This window comes from Sus scrofa, chromosome 3, assembly GCF_000003025.6.
Source record: "Sus scrofa isolate TJ Tabasco breed Duroc chromosome 3, Sscrofa11.1, whole genome shotgun sequence".
Lineage (NCBI taxonomy): Eukaryota > Metazoa > Chordata > Mammalia > Artiodactyla > Suidae > Sus > Sus scrofa.
The window spans coordinates 83,440,584-83,457,410 of NC_010445.4; the positions used below are offsets into that span (position 1 = coordinate 83,440,584).

The 16,827-nt window shown below is 35.9% G+C and overlaps 1 protein-coding gene across 4 annotated transcripts in view; it reads right to left on the reverse strand.

Moving 5' to 3' along the window:
* Positions 1-16,827, reverse strand: part of VRK2 (vaccinia related kinase 2) — a 101,773-nt gene that overhangs the window by 5,334 nt on the left and 79,612 nt on the right. For all 4 annotated transcript variants that reach the window (XM_003125120.4, XM_005662534.3, XM_005662536.3 and 1 more), the window contains 4 exons: positions 16,675-16,795; positions 13,941-13,999; positions 9,537-9,703; positions 4,048-4,206 (listed from right to left, as the gene is read on the reverse strand). In XM_003125120.4, the coding sequence (XP_003125168.1) occupies positions 4,048-4,206; positions 9,537-9,703; positions 13,941-13,999; positions 16,675-16,795 (506 nt within the window). The remainder of the gene's footprint in view (positions 1-4,047; positions 4,207-9,536; positions 9,704-13,940; positions 14,000-16,674; positions 16,796-16,827) is intronic.

Below are 16,827 nucleotides of genomic sequence, written 5' to 3' on the forward strand. Positions count from 1 at the left end.
TGAAAACAGACACTCCCCTCTCATGTAACTTGTTACCAGAAAATAAAGGCACATAAGGATATGATGAAAAAAGAAAATTGCAGACCAGCATCTCTCATCAATGTTGATATAGAAAATCCACAATGGAAGAATAACAAATTGAATTCTTTATGACAACTCATCTGACGAAGTAGGTTTACTCCAGAAATAAAAGACTGAGTTAACATTCAAAAATTAATTAATTTGCTATTCTAATAAAGGTTAAAAAAATCACATGATTATCTCAGCAGATCCCAAAAAACTTAATACCCACTTAGGACTTAAATTTATTCTTCAACAAAGTATATACACAGGGAAATTTCCTCAGCCTGAAAAAAGACATTTAGGAAAAACCTACAGCTAACGCCACATTTAATGGTGAATAAAGGAAAGCTTTACCCCTAAGATTAGGAAGATAACAAGGACTCCCACTCATTACTTCTAGTTAATGTAGTATTAGAAGTCCCAGCAGGTGTAACAAGACATGAAAGAGAGATAAAAGGCATATATGTTGGAAGAGAAGAAGAAAGGCTATTTACAGACAGCATGATTGTTTATGAAGAAAATCCTATGAATACAAAAGAACACTAGAATGACTAAATTTTAGGAAGATCCCAAAATACAAGGTCAGTATACAAACTCAATTTTATTTCTATATACCAACAACAAATAACTGGTATATGAAATTTTGGGAAAAAAATGGCATTTACAATAGGTTAAATAGAGATAATTTTAATGGAAAATGTGTAGGATATCTATACCAAAAATTACAAAAATTGTTAAACGGAAAAAGCATCAGGTTCATGCATTGGAGGACTCGGTGTTGTTGGGATTTCAGTCCCCCTTAAACTGGTCTTTAAATTTAGTGTGGTCCAAATGAAAATCCCATTGTGCTATTTAGTGAAAACAGACAAGGTGATTCTTAGATTTTATGGAGGAGGCCCGGACTGAAAATGTCCATGGCATCTTTGAAGAAAGGTGTTAAAGGATTTAAACTACTTAATCTCAGAACTTGCTGTAAAGCTGTAGTAATTGATACAGTGTGGTTTCGGTGTAAGGATGAACAAATAGATAGAAAAGAGAGTCCAGAAATAGATGCATACTGGACTTCCCATTGTGGCTCAGTGGTAACGAACCTGACTAGTATCCAAGAGGATACATGTTCAATCCCGACTTTGCTCAGCAGGTTAGGTATCTGGCATTGCCACGAGCTGTGGGGTAAGTCACAGATGTGGCTTGGATCCTGTGTTGCTGTGGCAGTGTGGTGTAGGCCAGCAGCTGTAGCTACAATTTGACCCCTAGCCTGGGAATGTCCATAGGATGCCCATGTGGCTCTAAAAAGCAAAAAAGAAAAGAAATAGACCCATCTTATACAATCAGCTGACTTTTGAAAAAGGCTCCAAAGAAATCTAATTAGGAAAAGGTAAATCTTTTTAATAAGTGGTGTTGAGATAACTGGCTTTCTACACAGGAAAGAATGAACCTCAACCCCTATCTCACACCATACCCAACTGATTTGGTTCAGCGACTCAAACATGAAAGCTGAAACTGCAAACTTTCAAAAATATATGTAGCAAAAAAAAATTTAAAAATTGATAAACAACTTCAAATAAAAACCAATAGTTGCTGCTTATCAAAGGCACTGTTACTAATGAATAAGGCAGGCTGCACACTAGGAGAACAAATCCATAATATAGATATTGAAGAGGAAACGTGGAATATACAGAGAATTCCTACAATAATAAAAAGATAGGAGGAGTTCCCATTGTGGCTCAGTGGGTTAAGAACCTGACATAGTGTCTGTGAGGATGCAGATCCCTGGTCTCACTCAGTGGGTTAACGATCTGACGTTGCTGCAAGCTGTGGCATAGGTCACAGATGTGGTTTGGATCCGGTGTGGCTGTGGCATAGGCCACCAGCTACAGCTCTGATTTGACCCCTAGCCTGGGAACTTCTATATGCCACAGTTGTAGCCATTAAAAAAAGAAGAGGAAAAGGAGGAGGAGGAGGAGGAAGAAAAAGAAGAAAAGAATCATCCAAATAAAAATGAATAAAACACTTGAAAAGACACTTTACAAAAGAAGATACATTTTTTTTTTTTCCTGGCAGGGAGGGAGGTTGCCGGCCATGCCCATGGCATGTGGAAGTTCCCAGACCAGGGATCAAACCTGTGCCATAGCAGCAACAATGCCAGATCCGTAACCCACTGTGCCACAAGAAAGCTCCAGGAAGATATATGAATGGGCAGTCAGCACAGGGAAAAGGTGCTCAGAGTTATCAGTCATCAGATAAATGATAACTAAAATCACCGTGAGACACTAATACACACATGCTGGAATGGCTAAAATTAAAAAGACAGACAAACGCCAAATTATAGGGAGGATGTAGGATGGCTGGGACTCACATATATTACCAATGGGAATATAAAATGGGAAGTATTTGTCAGCTTTCTGTAAAGTTGAACATACATCTGCCCCATGACCCAGCAATTCCACTTCTCAGGACAAACAAAACATATCCATTGAAGGGCTTGTGTCAGAATATTCATAACAATGATATTCATGGTGGCTAGAGCCAGGGGTAGCCCAAGTGTCCACTAAAAAAAGAATAGACATGCAAATTATGATGTAGTTAAACAATGAAGTACTACTCAAAAAGAAAGGGAAAAAAATTACTGAGATATACAACATGGGTAAATTTTAAAAAGCCATGCCGAGTAAAAGAAGCCAAACACAAAAGAGGGCACATTGTATGACTCATGACACGTGAAATTCTAGAGGAGGCAAAACTAATCTCGTGATGAAAATGAGAATTATCAGAACAGCAGTTGTATCTTGGGGAAGAAGACTGACTCGGAAGAGGAACAGAACTTTCTGGAGTGATAAAAATCAATACACATCAATTAAAGAAATGAATCCATTGCTTTGCTTGAAATGCAAGCATCAGTATTTTTACAGTCCCTTTCTCCATACACAAGTGGTAATGATACACACATTAAGGGTTGAAAAAGAGTACTCAAGAATCTAAATTTTGCCACCACGCAATATTTGTCTTTAATTTTATAAATGGGAACCATAAGATGTGTCCATTTGAAATAGCTTCCTTTATATCAGTTTAAAAATTAAAAAAAAACTAATGTTGCGACTAATGTTTTATAACAGAATAAACGCAAAAGATTCCAAATAGTACTTAAAAAGCATTTCTCCCTGTAGATAAACTTGTATGCTTGCTGGTTAGATGAGAAATGCCTAACTTGTATGCTCCTAATTTTTACCTTGGCTGCCAAGAAGTTCAGAGCCGAATTCAGTGCTCAGTTTAGTGATAAACATCCCAGCTGTCTGATTAACCAATTCTTTTTTTTTGCGGGGGGGTGGGGGGTAGGGGGTGGGGTGGGGGAGCACTAAATTATCCTGTTCCACATTGTAAACTACCTCAAATCATCTAGGGAAAATGATGTTGTTTAAATCATATTTTAAAAATGGCCATCCTGGAAAAAAAAATTTTTCATGGCAGCTATAAATACCTTGTATGCTTCTCCTTCTTGTCAAAAAAGGTTAAATTAGGAAAGACTTTCACTGTCACATGAGTAAGTCATGTGCTCAAGGTGAGTCACTAGCCAAACAAAAGATCGAATGATATAAAAACATCATTTTAAAATACAACCGCTTCGACAAGAACACTCTCACACTGGGTTATGCGTTAGACTGGAAGAACCAACGTGGAAGTGTGGAATATGGTGAGTCCCTCATGGACCATAGATGGCATAACAAATATAGGTGCATTTTACTGCATTCTCAGGCTAAAGAAAGAAATCAGTTCTGCACGCAAATGTGCTCAATGTCATTCTATTTCTATGATAACTGGTGTTGGCTGCTTTGATTTTATCCGCTGGATGGGACATTTTCTGTCCCTTCTCATTTAACAAAACCATACAACTTTTACCCTCAGAAGAAACTAAAATGTCTGTATTTCCAAAGGCCATATTCTAATGTAACATTAAGGGAAAAAAAACAACAAAACATCTCTCACCTGAGCTGTTTCATTGTTAAGCAAACCAATCAGCTTCTCTTTCTGCACTTTTTTCCTTGTTGCACAGGACTCAGCACTTCTCTCACGGTGGCCTTTTTTTTCTATTAACCTCCTTTGCATCTGATTGACTTGCTTTATTGCAGCCTTTCGTGAATCAACCTGTTGATATAGAGTAAGTAATAACATATAATGAAAACTTTTGACACTTGGAAAAATGCATTCATGTCCAGATTTTTGAAAATTCTATACTTGCCAAACTTTGAAAAGATGAGGAAATAAAGAGGAAACCAACAAATGGAAGTAATAGAAAAACGGAGTAATTGGCAAGATCCAGGCCTTTTCTCATCAATAGGATAAGACCAATTAAAATTGGTGTCACTGTTGTGCACTCTTTAAAAATTATCTCTACAGATAACTTGCTTATTGAAAACAGCATTTTTACAGAAAACTGTCACATTTTAAAACTGCACATGAATTCATTATTAACCTTTGCTGGGAGTAGATCCAGTACTTCTTTGAGTTTAAATTCTTATTAATTAGAATCTTAGTTTTCTATCATTGAAGCAAGCCTGATTAATGTGAACATATAAAAGGAGCTTATGATGTTGCTTACTTTTTTTTATACAGGTAATTTAACCTTTGAGGAGATGAGTAACAGTCCATGACATCTAATACTGTGTACCAGTATCAGAGGTTAAATTCCACAACAAGCATGCTGTCTCTAAGGTTGCTTTTTCACACCATGGTGTTATCTGGGGGATGACGGACTCTCAATAACCTTGAAGTAGACACAGAAATAGAAGGGCAGATCCCACAATACAGTCAGAAGATTGAAAGCTACAGCGAAGATCCTTATGTGAAGTATTTGTTCAGCAGCTTCATGTTTACAGCAGCTGAAAGTGCCATCACCTTTTTTTTCATGGGTTAAATAGGGGGCAGAAGATAGGAAGAGTACAAGGGGAAATAATGGAGTAGCCAGTGCCAAAGTAGAGAATGAATTACACTAGCTGGGCAAGCAGAGCCTTAATTTGTAGTCTCTCAATTTTTAGCCTCTATTGCCAAGTGTGTTCACTCCTTCCCTTTAAAATATGCTGGTGTTTTGTGGCTAGGTTTAAGCTGTCACAACACCATTCTTTATCCCCCGCTCCTCCCGGATCCCAGCTTTTCAAAGGATAGCAAAGCCATTGCTTCTCAGTAACCTGAAAATTGGAATTGCTTTCTGATCACTCAGGGGTTCTTTATTTCTACCATTCAACCCTCCTCGACTCCTAGGAAAATTCATGTGTAACCACCTTCTGAGCCAGTTTTCCATTGAAGTCATCTTGGTAATAAATGCCCATCATATCACTAGTGTGAAACAAAGGGTTTCCTAAGGCTGCTTTCATGCTTCTATCCTAATAAAACACTGGCTTGCCAATCATTGTGAAATGTGTTCAGTGCTATAAAGGATTAGCTGAGATATTAATTGAGGTGTTTAGTGCTTCCTATATGCTAGGCACTTTAAGTATACAGTTTTTTGGCCTGGGAGCCTCTGATGTACAAACAGAATTTGGTCTATTACATTTTGTCCTCTGTGAGGCCTCCTGGATCTGCTATCAGTTGGCTGGATGGTTAAGTTGTGCTGCCATGAGCACTTTTAGCCTAGTAAACAAAATGATACCTAGTTTATGGAAAATTTCTAGGGAAATGTTTGAAATGTTAAGAGTGAAGTAGGATGATGAAATTTAACTCTTAACTGTGAACAGAGTAAACATTTTTCTCAAAGATATAAAAGTAAATATATTATTATTGAGAAAAACACTTTGGGCGCCCCACATGATCAATAGAAGGATACTATCCAAATGTGTGTCATGGTCCAGAAAGTTGCTATTCAAATAAGATATTTTTTTTTAACTTTCCATTGGTACTTCACACTGTCCTACAAATAAGGAATACTTTCGGCCTCCTAAAATTCAATAAGCAAAAAATATGCTTATAATTAAGAATTTATATTCTAATTTTCCTCACACACGGAAAATATGAAGCCAAGTTTAACAGAATTACTTTGAGAATTAAAGCTCCAGAAAGAACTCTGTAAACTTGTTAAGTTCAATACAAAGATTACTACTACTAACAATATATTCACCCCTGGATTTGCTATGCAAACCTCAAATTTAGGGTGAGCGATGGAATGAACTTTTCCTGTCTGAAACATAGGACAGTTTGAACATTTTAACTATGACCTACAGCTACTCTTCTGTTTAGGTAAAGGCCTTACAAAGGATGGTTGGCTCATTGTGCCCAGGTGTCTATACTATCACAATATGGGTTTAGGCATCAAAATAAGGAGAAAGATAATGGTAAAATGATAAAAGGAGCCACTACTGGCTCTTTAGGAAACGGCTTATTCAGTAGTTGAATTGAGACCTCTAGTAGTGCCAGTTTTCAGCTTGGCTTTAGCATTTTCATCTGGGAATTCTAGAGTTTTAGTTCACCTTGATGAGCATTCTTACTGAATACACTTTCTTCAGTGAATTTTGGACATTAAGTCCCAATGGATGGCTTAAATAGACTGAAGTAGCCCTGATAACAGATTCTTCTAATTTGACAATGTTCTCTCTGGAGCCTTCAGAAAGAACTACTAGACAGTAATTTCAGCTATATGGACTGCCATTTTTTTTTGATTGAGGCAAATGTCCCAAAAGATTTGCTTTTCAGGAAAGAATATCAACGTTTCTACTATCTTGACAAAAATTCATTTCTAATTTAACTCCAGTAACAGTATTTGAGGACTTCAAGAAGGCTCAGTTTACAGGGAACAGTTTACAATGCCTAGTGAAAACCAGTATTGGAAAAATACCTCTTTTTTTTCCAAAAAGATTCTATAAGTTTGCTGAGATTCTTATAGTGATGTGCTATTTTCTAATACCTAACCAGAATATATTTTTAACTACTAAACTTAAAAGGCACAAACCACTTATACTGAGGGAAATAACCTTAAAAAAATTAAACATTCATAACTTTCCTTTGAATACTGAATCACAGAAACATTTAATTTATCTAACTATATATGTTTTCTGGTCCACTGACTTCTTTAAAGTATCTTTGTCCAAAAAGTCCAAGTCCAGTGTTTACTATTCTGTTAAGTAGTTAGATCTATATATAGAATAATAAATATTTTTGGTTACTAATAAGGGGATTCTGTCTAAAAAGAGAAAAATTTGGGGCCATGTGATTGATATTCATTCTGGACTTAAAAAATGACTTGAGACTTCTGTTGTGGCTCAGTGAGTTAAGGATCCAATGTCATCACTGCAGCAGCTGGGATCACTGCTGTGGCACAGGTTTGATCCCTGGCCCAGGAACTTCTATATGCCATGGGCATGACACCCCCGCCCCCCCTGCAAAAAAAAGACAAAAGTGATTTTTTTCTATGAAAGCAGTCAATTGTGGAAACTATCCTATACTTGATCATTTAGGAGAACTGAGTTCAGGACAATTGACATGTTACATTGTTCTTTTGATCATTTTCAATTTGGTCTTTGCAGTATTTCAAAATCTGTAAATTTAATTTAAAAATAAAAATTAAGATACTTAAGGTTTGGTCACATATGGTGAACTTATATTTTATGGGATAATTATTAAATATATTAGTGTCCTTAAAACACTAGAAAAATAAAGTCATTATTTAATTAATATTGATCTACTGTGAAATATATCTCTGATTCATCTTAATGTCCCTATTATTCAGGCTGATCATATCGTTAACAGAAATTAACTAGTTTTAGAATGCATATTATTCTTAGTGTTTTCTTTTTACTCATAATCAAAGTGCTCCAATCAAAAGGGAAGGATAAAATATTTTTAATTGAGGCTCATTGGAAAAAATGTTTTATGTTCTATCTCTACATATAAAAATGGTTTCACAACAAACATCCTTTGAATTTGATGAAACTGAAAATTCTGGTGGATAATAATTAGAATTTTATATGAGAGGATATAGCAATCGGGTTTTTAAATGGCCTCTTTTATATTTCAATTACGTTTATGAAACTGAAAAACTACAAAAAAGGAAAAAAATCTACTTAAATTAGTGTAGATTAAGTGATGACCATTATTGCAAGGGAAATACTGTATCAAAGAAATAGCTCTTTGTTTTGTTGCAAAAGTGATAAAAACACAAAAGTCAATAAAACTGTTCAAATAAGTCTCAGTAATTACCAAGATCAAAATCCAGTGGCTTTTTATTAAACATGAACTTTTGTTCTGCCTTCTGCAATACGTAAATAGTGCTGACAATTGGTTTGTAAGGCACTTGCTACAATAAAATGTAATTGTATCATGAGAGAAAGGTGACAATCAGGAGATCATGAAAAAATTACATATTCTCACTGGTAGTTAATTAGCCATGCAAAACCTCCTCAAACAGATATTCTCTTCTATTAGGAATGATTACTATGCAGGCCTACAGATGTCAATACCACAGTCATTCAAATACTTCTTTCCCTACTAATTGAAGGTTGTAAAGCTCTGGTGCCAAGGTTTTGCTTCCAAAGAGCTAATTTATGACTAGAAGGATATTTTATGTCTTCAGTTGCAGCAGCTACAAAATTCAGCAAATCAGAACCATCTGTGCACGGATACTTGACTCACCATTCATCTAGCAGCCTATCAGTCACATTAGTTTGCATCCTGCATTCTTGGCTCATGAACACTTGTGATGATCCAAAGTTCATAAGAAATATTAAAAAAGAATGGCATCCTGACCCAACCTTATTGTACATGCATCAGGAAAAAGAGTACCCCCCTGTTTTTTAAATTTAAGAAAAAATTTTTTGGCCTATGGGCAGTGTCAAGGCAGAATGGGACCTTTAGTTACCAGTCCAGTAACTTTGCTGATAAAAGTCTCAGGTTTTCTCCACTCTCTGAAAAAATGTTTCCAGTTCTGATTCTTTTGTGTTGTATCCAGTTCAATTTTTTTTTTTTTATGTTGCTGTGAGGGAGTCAGAGTTGGAAGAAAGAGTAAAGGAGAAGGTGTAACTTTAATAACTAACTCTTTTCACAAAAAGAATTGTTTCTATAGATTGAAATATCAGCACATAAAAATAATCTAAGAGTATTATTCACACCTTCAAATTATGAAGAAATGAGTCAGCAGAAACAGGGGGATGACTAAAGAAAATCTGAAGAAAAGGAGGAAAACAAAAGGTTTTCATGAATAAAATTGGATTAGCCTTTAATCTTACCCTAGCCCTATGTCCACAACATCAGTGACTGCTTTATTTCTTTAACAGTGCACAGTAGGCCACAGATCCTTTTATTTTCTCCAAGAGATAACAGGTCAAAGGAACTTTCAACAAAAGTTCTTGGAACTGAGTTAGGGGATATAGGAATTAAATATAATAAGTAGGAAACAAGGTTGTCAGACTCATTTTGACACCTAAAACAACTTCGTTTGGTAGAAAAGCTTCACAGAAGGTCATCACTGAATTCCAGGGGCTATTACTTACTTTTTGATTGTTTGGAGGGCGCACATTTAAGCTCTCTCCTTCGGCAGAAAACTCCAGTGGTCCTAAAGGTATTCCACTTGGGTTCAGGATTTTCTTGAGCTTTTGATAGTCTGGCTTTTCATCATATGCTAAACTATGAGCACATACCAAATATTTGGCTATTTCATCTGTGAAGTATTAATTTTTAAAAATGTATCATTCATAATTGTCAGAAACTATCAAGACTAATATTCTCAAAATTGCAGTTGTTTTTCTCTTACACAAGCATGTACAACATGCACACACACATGCATGCACACCTTGAAAAAACTAAGGATGAACAATTTGATGAAAAGTACTTTATAAATGATATCCAAAAATGACTGAAACACAGTTACCTACAGATTTGACATGATGGGAGAAACTGGTGTTTTTGTGTTTTTTTGTTTTTTTGGATTTTTTTTACTTATCTTTGTTGATATGTTTACAATTCACTCATCAAAGCAAGCAAAGTTTTAAAATTATAGTTAGTGGTTTTGATTTATGGGGTGCAACTAAGAACTATATGAATAATACAACAGACCAGCTATGCTTCACACATTTTTTCTGAAGTTTTAAAAATTCAGTTAAAAATACTTACTACAAACCTCTTCAAAAGAAAAAAAAATCACTGCACATTTTAATTAAGGCTTTGATTTTGAGATTACAATAGTCCATTTATAAATGACCTTGAATTCTACATTTTAGCCATAACTGATTTTTTTTTTTTTTTTTTTTGGTCTTTATAGGGCCTCACTCATGGCATATGAAAGTTCCCAGTCTAGGGGTCAAATCCGAGCTATAGCCCCTCGCCTATGCCACAGCGACAGCTGTGATCCCAGCCACCGCTGTGATCCCAGCCACCAGATCTGAGCCATGTCTGCGACCTACACCACAGCTCACGGCAACGCTGGACCTTAACCCACTGAGTGAGACCAGGGATTGAACCTGCATCCTCATGGATCCTAGTCAGATTTGCTTCCACTAAGCCATGATGGGAACTCCTCCATGACCCACTGTAAACTTTGCTGAACTTCACTCAGGTTCTCCATACCTAGATAGCCCAGTGCAATTATGGCATAGTTACCCTGATTTAGAGCACGAGGGTGGGAAGTTGCTACCTGTTATTTTTTCTCTTCCCTATAATGGTAGAGTAACCCTCTCCCCAGTTAGCAGTTCATTAAAAAGGTATGAACTATAAACTTTAAATATGGGAAAGTAGAATCAGTCATCAAAAATTACATAGCTGCTTTAAAGCAAACGTAGTTTTCACTTTTGTTTCAGGTGGAGTTTCTGAGATACAAGTTAAGTGATAACACCACACACTGTTTAAAAACTGGCATGGTTGTTTGCATTTGTTCAGAGATGTTTAGATACTCCATAAACTAGTTTTTATAAGCCTTTCCTCTTCGAAAACTTATTACTGACCCCCACATCAGTACTTTTTACTTTACTTTCTAAGTTGTTTATATGCTACAGTGGGGAAATCTGGGAGCTTTCATGGGTTTGCAGAAGTGACTTCCTGAATCTTCACTTTCCTCCACGCCTATACCTCCATGAAAGTGAGAAAGTACAGAGGTACTGGGAAAAAATTTTTCCTACAGGGAAAAATTCCAAAAGAATGGTCATCATCTCTTCCCTGAGGAAAGTCAGAGAGTGACCATTTTGTGCTACATTGTCCACAACTCTTTTCTAGGAACATAAAGCTATTGTGGCTAAAATAAAAATTCTTGGCTACAGAGTATTTTTGGTTTGGGTTTTTTTTTTTTTTGGATACTGTAGCAATTCTGCAAACTCCTTTTTTGCTCTCTACTGTGTAAGATATCAAATTGTTATCCAGCACTTGCTCAACCAGATCTCCATAACCAGCAAGTGCTGCAGCTTCATCACATCTATAACTCGTGTTTATAAGAAGCCCTTTTTGGAGGTGTCCAATTCCTGAAGAGATAATAAAAAAAAAGACTAAATTACATTCACTACTGTTTTAATATAAATCTTGTTTTTCTTTATTTCTTTCAAGATTGTTAAGCCCAGACTGGACTACATTATAATTCTATTAATCAGACCATCCCAAATGGAGAAGGGAGCTGAATATGTTGAGAACACTTTTCACAAATCACTGTTGGAAGACAACGGGAGACTCCTGGCACTCCAGCAGCTGACAGCAGCTATGCTGCAAAGCCTTCGTGGGTCTGGGGTTTGAAAAAAATAAAGTAGCAGTGAGGTAGAAGAGGGAGAAAAAGAAAAGAGCCAGCTGTGTTATGAACTGATTATTATGAACCTGAAGCTTAGATGATTGTGACAAGGTACTGGTTTAAATGTTAGTCTTTCAAGACCTGGATTTATTATATTAAGTACACCTTTTAATTTACTAGGATATTTCCTGAGCTATAAAACAAAATGCTTTGAGTAGTATGAAGTTAGAATATTCTTGAATCTTCTGCTTTTTAGGCTAGTGAAATTTTAAGTATCATTTCAGGAGATAGAAACTTTTGAAACTATTAATATTACACTAAGTTGGGCATGCATGTTGCAAACTTCTCAGCTGTTTAATTTCATAAAATGTCTTAGTAATAAAGCTTTTGTAAACTGGCTTAATTTTTATGCTAGCCCTACCCACACTTCTAAGCACAACCAACTTAAGCAACCTTCAGTTAATAACAAAACTTCAGGGAGTACCCATTGTGGCTCAGCAGGTTGGGAAGCCAACTAGTATTTATGAGGATTCCGGTTCACTCCCCAGCCTCACTCAGTGGGTTAAGGATCCGACATTGCCATGAGCTGTGGTGTAGGTCTCAGCTTGGATTCAACCCCTAGGCTGGGAATTTCCATATGTGGCAGGTGCAGACCTATGGGAGGAAGAAAAAAAAAAAATTCAATGTTTTGTGCTTTAGAAATAAAAATCTGTATTTTATAAAATAATAGAATAGACTCAAACAAATGGCTTATACTGAAAAAGAGGAGCCTGGTACCCTTTCCATCATTTCTTATATCATTCAAATCTTATCTCTGGCAATAGCAGTGTTCCAGCATATACACTGGTCCATAAGAATTTATCTTGTACAATCCAGAGCATCTGGGCTTTCTTTTCTAATCCTAAACTGAACAGTTACCTTTTGTGCAAGAGAGACAAGAAAAGAGAGATATACAATTAAAATTTTTTTAACATCTCATCACTCTTTTCACTGTCCTACTGAGGAAAATGCAAGCCGTATGACTTGGTAAAAATGCCAATATTAGCCAAAAAGGAATATTGGCATATTGACTGAGTTAGTGCAGTTATATAAACAAAACGCTTTTCACCTTCCAACCTATCCCCCCACATGAGAACACTACTCTCCCATTTGCCTCCTTCCTTCAGAAGGAAAAGGACTACAGAGAGTAGGAAGCAGAAGCCTCATGCTGGGCGGACTTATGGGACTTGGTAAATGGAGGTGGGAAAATAGGACTGGTTGGTTTGTTTCCTGTGGACAAGAAAATTTTGGTTTCTGGTGAAAGAAGGGCTGTAAACCTAAGTTTACGATGATTTAACTCCACTTTCAAACTCTCAGGTGGAAACTCATACTATTTGACCTTAGCTAGAGGGTCAGCATACATATTTACTTTCTTAAGTCAGCTAAATGCTAACTTTGAAATTGCCTGATATAAAATAGAGTTCAAGATTCACTCTGCTCATCTGTCTCAGAGAGAAAGCAAGCCAGACAGCAGAAGCAGGCTCTGTTCTATGAAACAATCTAACTTGGTTGTTAAATTGGTACTAAGCAATGTGCTATGCAGCACTTGGGTAATTCTGGATTGCCTTACTATTTTTACTGATAATGCTGCCAATTAAAGTATTCCAAAATAGTCTATACTAACATGAAAGACAAACCCATTTAATGAAATATACTCTGAATCCCAAGGTAATATGCCTTTGCAAATCCAAAATTTTTCTGCTGGCTTTTTAGCCAGACCATAAGCCATGTCTAAACAGCATCCAAGTGTTTAATGTTTTTTTTTTTTTTTTTAAACTATTAATTGAAAGCAGTTTCTCCTTAAATCAACTTTATCTTTCTTTCAACAATAAACAGAGGTACAAAAACAAAGTCAATTCTAGAAATTCCAGATACAGGTGACAATTAAACCTGTCCATGATTCCCAAAATACACATCTAAGAGCAAACAGTGCAGTCAGCTAGAATGCTAGAATGCTAAATACTTCTTGCAGCATTCATGTGTCTTAATGAAAAGTGTCTAAACAGTCTCTTCTTTAGCAACCTATCTGTAACCCTGAAGAATTCCCTCCCACCACTGGGGCAATGGGTGCAGCAAAAGCTACAAAACAAGAGTGACAAAGTGGTGATGTGTAAATCATATAAGAGAAGGCAGAAGTTATCATTTGACTTACGGCAACTGCTTCCAGAAGGAGCCCATTTAAACACTGACTCGGGGAGCTCATCCAACAGACTAAAATAAAATAGAGTATACCACATGATAAATTTGTTTGCAATCTTGTGATTTGCTGCTTTGATAGAAAACAAAACTCTTTGTTGGTGGGTCACTAATATTATGAGTTTCCATACTTTTTTTCACCCACCTGAAGAGGTAAATGAAGGGGAGAGATCCTTCAAATCTCAATGACCAATTTTATATCAATTACTTAAAAACTAAATGTGGAATTACAGTATAAACATTTTCATACAAAGTCTGTATATGTGGAAATGTCCGAGTAAGGATACATAATTTTTTCTTAAAAACAATGAGAAGAAATATCCAGAAAAATTTTATCAATTTTCAGGATATTTTTCCTCAGGTACTTTCCCTTGGGGAGAGGTAAATTATTTAATTATTTATGTATATTGTTCTCCACTGGGCAATGTTTCATGCTACCTTATGATTAAACAGGTTAACACGAAATATCCAAAAAATAAGACAAAAACCTCATTATTCTAACACATTCCAGTGTTTTAGATTGAACAAGAGCAAATGTCTTGAGTTGCTTCAGCCACAAATACATGAACATTTAACTAAAATTACTGATATGAATGCTTGATTCACAAACTCAGATACAAGCAGAATTGCAAGAATAAATGCACTAATCTAATATGATCCTAAAGGAAAATAAAGGGCACAAGGGAGACAAAGTATTATAGCTGAATATGCAAGCCTGCATTTGTGAGCAAATTTAGGGTTATGCCTTTTTAGTAGCTGAATAAATTACAATTATGTATTATATAAGAAGTTTGAACATGTCTATGTCATAATTATATATATGTCTTAATTATAAACTTCATAATACAACATCAGCTTTACTGGTCTATAGATTTATATTAGAATACAGTCAAAATGAATATATTAACACATATAAGGATTCCCAAAATATAACTGGATATTATGTTTATTAGCATTATATTTTATTATTTATATGATACCATGTTATGATACTTGAATAAACACATGTTGGTATATATTTAGATATTTATACAATGAAGGCATCTATATATGCATATCAATGAAAGACTAAAATAAATAATATTGGTAAGTCTTAGTAAAAGAGAAACATATATATGATTATTAGAATTAAAGTGATAGTATTTTTTAAAAAAGTATTTTATTCAAATTAGGTAAAGTGGAGTTCCCATAGTGGCTCAGTGGTTAATGAACCCGACTAGTAACCATGAGGTTGTGGGTTTGATCCCTAGCCTCACTCAGTGGGTTAAGGATCTAGCGTTGCTGTGAGCTGTGGCTGTGGCTGGCAGCTATAGCTCCTATTGGACCCCGAGCCTGGGAACCTCCACATGCTGTCGGTGTGGCCTAAAAAAAAAAAAAAGACAAAAAGACAAATTAGGTAAAATGAGGTACAATATTGGATACCAAGACTGTTTATATATGCCCATTACTGTGCTTTGATTTGACTCATATATTGAAAAAATGGTAGTTACCTGAGCATTATATGGACACATCAATCATGACAGTAAATGACTAATTAAATAGTCCAATACTGACATATAAACTTGTTAGTTTGGGGTAGGGGACTAGAATGATCAAGAGTCCAAGTAGAGCAATATTTCATACAACATATGTCAATATTTACAAGTGTAATCCGTATTATTCTGTATCTGCAGACTAGACTTTCTCTCTGTTAAGAATTGATGCCACACTGAATGTGAAGACTGATTTCAGCCACCCCTTTTGTAAACTTCTGCTGTGACTTGCCCTACTTGAAGCATAGCCGTCTTTTCTAACTATGATATTATATCTGTGGATAAATACTATTGAGCATATCTTAGTATCTAATGAAAAACTGGTGGAGTTCCTTGGTGGCCTAGTGGTTAAGGATTCAGCGTTGTCACTACTGTAGCTCGGGTTCGATCCCTGGCCCAGGAACTTCTGCATGCCACGGGTGTACCCGCCCCCCCCAAAAAAAAAGAAAGAAAAGAAAAAAAACTGGCTATGCATGTACTACATGCAATTGACTTTTCCTAGTCCTGACCAGTGGGGGAAAAAAAAAAAAAGGTACAATAGTAACCCACTCTGTTCTCTGTCTAACCTAATTCTTATGCTAATAGAGTTCAGATGATTAAAAACTGACTGTGGAATATTAAAAATGTTTATGTGGCTGCCAAATGATCTCTTATATAAATACCTCATATACAAATTGTTTCTCTCTTAAGAAACAAAACATACTCCCTCTAATACACAGGATTAAGAAAAAGGTATGTTGCTCTCACTTGAAAAATATAAGCCCTATCTGTTCCATTTTATATTGTTGCTTTGCAGTTAATGTCAATCACACCAAGCTCACACTAACTCCATATGCTTGCACAATACTATTTGAAAATACTCTTACTTGAAAATACCACCACCTAGAATCTATGCTTTGGAAAACACCATGTAAAGCAACAAATATTTCACTTTATATTTTGTATTACAACTCACATACATGTGATTTCATGGTTATTATCTTAATGGATTTATGTCTGTGAGCTGCTTGCTTTAAAAAAAAAATAATTTTCAAATTTCAGAAATTTGCTTTGGCTATTATGTTGGCTGAATGGCAACTTTCTTTGGGATATTAACTCCCTTTAGTGTATCCCTTCAGACCTGTCACTGTACATGATGGAACACTTGAAAATCTGTACTTTGTTTTAGCAGTCTGGACAGCCACGGGGTCCTGCAGGTTCCGTTCCCAGGGCAGTTTCCCACATAACCACCGCAGCAGGCAGTAGCCGAGGATTTCAAGGTCACTTCGTCTGGACAGGGCTATAGGAATAAGCATTCAGAAAGAAAGATGA